The 5,521-nt window shown below is 36.7% G+C and overlaps 1 protein-coding gene across 1 annotated transcript; it reads left to right on the forward strand.

Annotated features, from left to right (window-relative positions):
* The first annotated feature begins 258 nt into the window (after positions 1-258).
* On the forward strand, positions 259-5,230 carry LOC103911238 (serine/threonine-protein kinase pim-1). The gene is given in 7 exon segments (XM_087257489.1): positions 259-423; positions 2,793-3,181; positions 3,418-3,509; positions 3,790-3,840; positions 3,936-4,314; positions 4,678-4,854; positions 5,044-5,230. Coding segments are annotated over 6 exon segments (792 nt in total). The 5' UTR covers positions 259-423; positions 2,793-3,177; the 3' UTR covers positions 5,133-5,230.
* The last annotated feature ends 291 nt before the right edge of the window (positions 5,231-5,521 follow it).

Below are 5,521 nucleotides of genomic sequence, written 5' to 3' on the forward strand. Positions count from 1 at the left end.
TGTTAAACAATACAGTTTGCTAACATTCTGTGAAAATTGCTTTAAAGTGTTAATATTTCATATTTCATTGCAGATAATTTTTTGGCATTTTGCATATGTGACATAGACTGAAATGTATGCACAGACAGACCTGTCAAAAACAAGCAACCACTTCATAGTTTATAGCTGTTGTAGCTGTAGTAATAGGCACAAATAAGTTATTTTCATTTGTGTTTTATATTCATTATACTTATGATTGATTTCACTTTTCTCGAGAAGCTGCAAGCAGAAAGGAGAAGAAATCCAGAAAGAAAAGGAGCTTTTGGAAGCTACTCCAAGCAGCATGCTGCTGTAATGTTGACACTGTAACACCACCAGTGCAACAATGTACAGCGTCTCTTCAGCAACATCTGAGTTCTGCTGTGGGTGTGGATCTTTGCTCAGGTACACAACATAAAAAACAGAACAGTTTCATCTTTTATAATATGTCCAAATCATTTTCCTCTGACAAAATGTTTTTGTTTAATATAAGCTACATTTTACTTTATGTAACCCTGTTGTATTAACACCATTTATGTGTATGCAGATACCAAAACAAAATTATGTGTATGTTCCTTTCAGTGGCGCCCCCAGAAAATTTTCTTAGGGGTGGCCAAGTAAGGCCACAACAAATCTTGTGGTGGCACACAAAAAAATATGAATTGTGTATATATTGTGAATAAAGAGTAATGTTATATTTTTGTTTTTGGTTTTAATGAATTCCAATAATTACTCTTGAAATATTGTAATTTATTCCGCAAGTACAAGTGCAAACCAAATAAAAATCAATATTTAGTCTAAAACCTCTTTCAGGTAAGTTATTTCTTGTACAACATACAACATATGCCATGTCTAACATTAATGAATTATGAATAATGAATATGATTAATGAATGAATTAATAAACCAAACAAAACCCAACAAAATTTTGAAAAGCAGATTTCAAAATGCATCTAGTTATTTATTTTGGATTTGTGGTTTTCAATCAGATGAAACACAACTTTCTCATTTCAAAAATAATAATTTCTTAATAAAAAGTGTGCAATCTCAGTGAATCAGCTTCGTCAGTGGCGCTGATCAATCCACAATAATTTAGTGGCTGCATTTTATTTATTCATTTTTTTATTGAAGTATTGTGAATTTAAGTAAATACATTTAAATTAATAATATCAGCAACTATAATATTGGGGTGACCACAGGGGTGGCCAGAGTTTACACAAGGGTGGCCGTGGCCACCCCTGGCCACCCCTTGGGGGCGCCCCTGGTTCCTTTAAGAAATACGTGAGAGGGTATTCAGCAAGCTTGGTTGAGATGACACAGGTGTAGTGGGAATGCTGTTATCTGATTGGGTGAATTAGAGAGTGTGTTTTTGCTCCTCCAATCGGGTGTGAAGTAGGGGCGGGAGAAAAAAGAAGAACCGGGAGAGAGGGAAAAAAAAGTCACACGCAGTGCGTGAGTGATCGGGAAGTTTGTAGATTTTAGACCATAAAGTCTGTTATATTCCTTTTAAGTTCATATTTAAAGTGTTTAGCAGCACACACACGTTACTATAAAGAAACTGAAAGAAGATCTGACTTGTGGAGTGAGTGAGAAACAGTTTGAGTTGTCTTTTTGCATAAGGAAAGTTCTTCACAGGACTTTACTCACTAAAATTGGTTCGAAACCCTTACAAACTGAAAACTGGATGTGAACTGGATAACGAACTTGCTGGAAGCATCACGGGGAGCAGAAGCTCATCTAACAGCAGTGAGTGTCGTGGGCTCAACCAGTCTGCGAGCATCGTTGGACAGCGAGTTTGGCGTTGGATGGTTTCAGGTTACACCTGCGTGAGCCTCGTTTTCTCATCTGATAATTAAGGTAACTTTATTTTGTTTGCTCGGTTGAGCGAAGGGGCCATTTGTTTGTTTCTGGGCCACAACGAACTCAAGCTGCACATCAGGCCTGCAACGGGGTGGGATGTGTGTGTGTGTGTGTGTGTGTGTGTGTGTGTGTGTGTGTGTGTGTGTGTGTGTGTATGAGGGTGTGAGTGTGGATCCACATAGCCCTAAAGTGACTGGTCAAAAGGTTTTTCTTTCAAATTCTGTTATAACAGTAACGTTATTTCATTTGTATTGTTAAAGTCAAGTTTATGGGAGGGTTATAAACTATTGTTTATTTCGTGTGTTTGGTTTATAGCAGCGAATTTACTATTTAATACATAGAGAGATAGCTTTAGGAAGAGATTTTAATTTATAAAAACACAAGGGAACAAGCATATACAAATTACTGTGTTTAGTTTAATAATAAGAAAAACGCATTGGTTTATTGTCATATTTTCAGTATTTTGGTATTCCTTAAGTGATTTTTGTCTTTCTGTGCTGCATCTGAGCATAGAATATAAACCTATTAGATGTGAATAATACACTTTTATTTTATTTTTCTACATTATTGATTGATATTGTTTTTTATTTATGTGAAATACCTTGAATACATTTTTATAGTTAATCATTGTGTTTTTGGGTCCTTATTTTGTCTCTTGTTGGTATTTGAGTGATTAGTGAGTGCAGTACATAACTAATAATAGTCTAAGTTAAACGTGTTCAGGTTAGTCTGACAATCAGTGGGTATATTAAAAGTAATCTTGTGAACTCAGGCCCTTTTATCAGGTTCTTTTTATCTGGAGTCCAGGGGTAAAAGGAAAAAGGGTTACATTTATATACTTCTAATACATTTTGATGGATGATGTCATTGCTTGTTTTTTTGTTTTTTCAAAAAACGTATTTATTTTAATTACAGTCATCCTCACCCATGAAGCTCCAGTCAGCATTGTGTCTGACTGCATTAGTGATGCTCCTGAAGCTGCTGGTGATGCAGTCGCATCAGTGATGTTGCAATCAGCATTGTGTCTGATGGAATCGCTGATGGCAACTAAGCTCCAGTTTACTTACACTCTGACTGGAGCGCTGATGCCGTTGAAGCTCCAGTTCGCTTCCAGTCTGAAAGGAGTGCTGATGCTGTTGAAGCTCCAGTTTGTTTCCAGTCTGACTGGAGCGCTGATGCTGTTGAAGCTCTGGTTCATTTCCAGTCTGAATGAAGCGCTGTTGCTGTTGAAGCTCCAGTTCGTTTCCAGTCTGGCTGGAGTGCTGATGCTGTTGAAGCTCCAGTTCGTTTCCAGCCTGACATGAGTGAGGACATCCCATCTTTCTATAATCCTTGCCCAGATACAAAGGATAACATGGATCAGAATGATTGATGTATTGAATTAAATGTATTTTAATAAATTAGTTTTACTTCTAATCAGAACTCTAAATTAATTTAGATTATTATTATTATTAGATTATTCAATATTTATTTTTTCATCAGTTTGGATGGAAGATGTCATTGCTGATTTTTATCAAATTTCCCTATTTAACTTTTACAGACTTCTTTGACCACTATGAAGTTGGCAATCTGCTTGGTCAAGGAGGTTTTGGAGCTGTTTACGAAGGCCGGCATGTGAAAGATCAATATAAGGTTTGATTTTTTTAATTCTTAAAATTGAATTTAAGCCTGTTCAATGACCTGAGGATTTGTTCATCCTTGTCATACCTGTTGCAAGTCTTCATAATGTATGCTTTGTCCAGTAAGAAAATTACGTTTTTAAACTGTCAGATGAACCAAATGTAATCTACATGATTTTAAACTAATGTTTGGAGTTTATATATACCTGTTATTGATAATTATGATTAATAAATGATTTAGGGATTAATAATTGGATGTAGATTGATTTTCCTCTTCTTTGTTTGTTGAGCAGGTGGCTGTGAAAATGATCAAGAAAACAGAGCACCTTGAATACATTAACAATGTAAGTAGAGTGTGGTTTCTATGTTATGGTGCATTTTATTAATATTTGAAAATATAACCTTTATTTAATCATTATCAAACTTGTCTTTCTCTTAGCCATGGTCTGATGGTTGTCTCCCGATGGAGGTTGCCCTTTAAATTCTAGCAAATGAAGGCACAAGAATCCCCCAAATTATTCAGCTGCTGGACTGGAATGATAAGGGGGACTATTATATCATGGTTCTGGAGCGGCCTGATCCCTGCAAGGACCTCTTCAATTTTGTCCAGACCCACGGAGGCAGACTCGATGAAGAACTTGCACGGCTTGTCATGTGGCAGGCAATAACAGCCGCATACGTTAGCTGCCAACGTGGTGTATTCCACAGGGACATTAAACAGGAGGACTTCCTTATAAACAGGGACACACTAGAGGTCAAACTCATTGACTTCGGCAGTGGCGATCTTCTTCAAAGTGCAGAATATACAACTTTTATGGGTATGTGCTAAACAATTAGAACTTAAATCACTCAGATTTCTAAGTAAAATAGCATATTTTCTTAATTCATAGTGTGAATGCACTAATGATTTGAAGCACTAACATCTACATTGAAAAAAAACAATTAAATGTGGAGATGAGAAAGTCACATGATGAACAGCTTTTCCAAAAAAAATTCCATTAGATAAAACATAAAACTCTAATAAACATCCCTAAAAAAATAAAAAACACAAGCCAATTCTTGGAAAATCAAGGAAACTTACTATAAACCAGTTTATAGATTTTACTGTAGCATTTTCACAGTTTTTTGAATGTTAAAATCATGACCATTGTTTTTACGTGTAAATCTACTACTTCTTACAGGAACACAAATGTACTGTCCACCTGAATTTAAAACAACAGGAAAATACCACGGGGAGCCGGCCACAGTATATTCATTAGGGGTGCTTCTGTTTTCCCTTGTGTGTGGGAGATTTCCTGATACCCATGACCATAACCTCATCAACCTTAACATTTGGTCCAAGTCTGGCTTGTCTGAAGGTGAGATCTTACAACAACAATGTCCAATTCTTCTAAATCTAACAAAAAATTAAAGAAAGAAACAGGACTGTGCAGCCTTGCAGATAATACAAGATTAGTTTGTAAATCTGTAAGTTTAGAATAGGTGTAAATGAGCAGGAATGAAGTTTGAGGTGATAACCAGTGTTTCTCTGTATTCTATCTGCACAGAGTGCTGCAGCCTGATGTGCTCCTGCCTGCAGAGAGAACCAGCAGAAAGAATAGATCTGGTTGAGATTCTGGATCATAACTGGTTTTAGGCCACGCTCTTTGTCACTGACCCAGTCTAGCAATCTTTGTTCCATCTACATCTACAAATCAGTGCACATGAAAAAAGAATAAAAAATATATTATAAAATTATTTTGTTTTTTTCATTCATTCATTCAGTTTGTTGTCAGCTTAGTCCCTTTATTAATTCTGGGGTCACCACAGTGGAATGAACTGCCAATTATTCAACAAGTTTTTTTACGCAGCGGATGCCCTTCCAGCCGCAACCCATCTCTGGGAAACATATACACACACACACACACACACTACGGACAATTTAGCCTACCCAATTCACCTGTACCGCATGTCTTTGGACTGTGGGGGAAACCGGAGCACCCGGAGGAAACCCAGGGAGAACATGCAAACTCCACACAGAAATGC

The sequence above is a fragment of the Danio rerio genome, chromosome 6, assembly GCF_052040795.2.
Source record: "Danio rerio strain M-AB ecotype USA chromosome 6, GRCz13ab, whole genome shotgun sequence".
Classification (NCBI taxonomy): domain Eukaryota; kingdom Metazoa; phylum Chordata; class Actinopteri; order Cypriniformes; family Danionidae; genus Danio; species Danio rerio.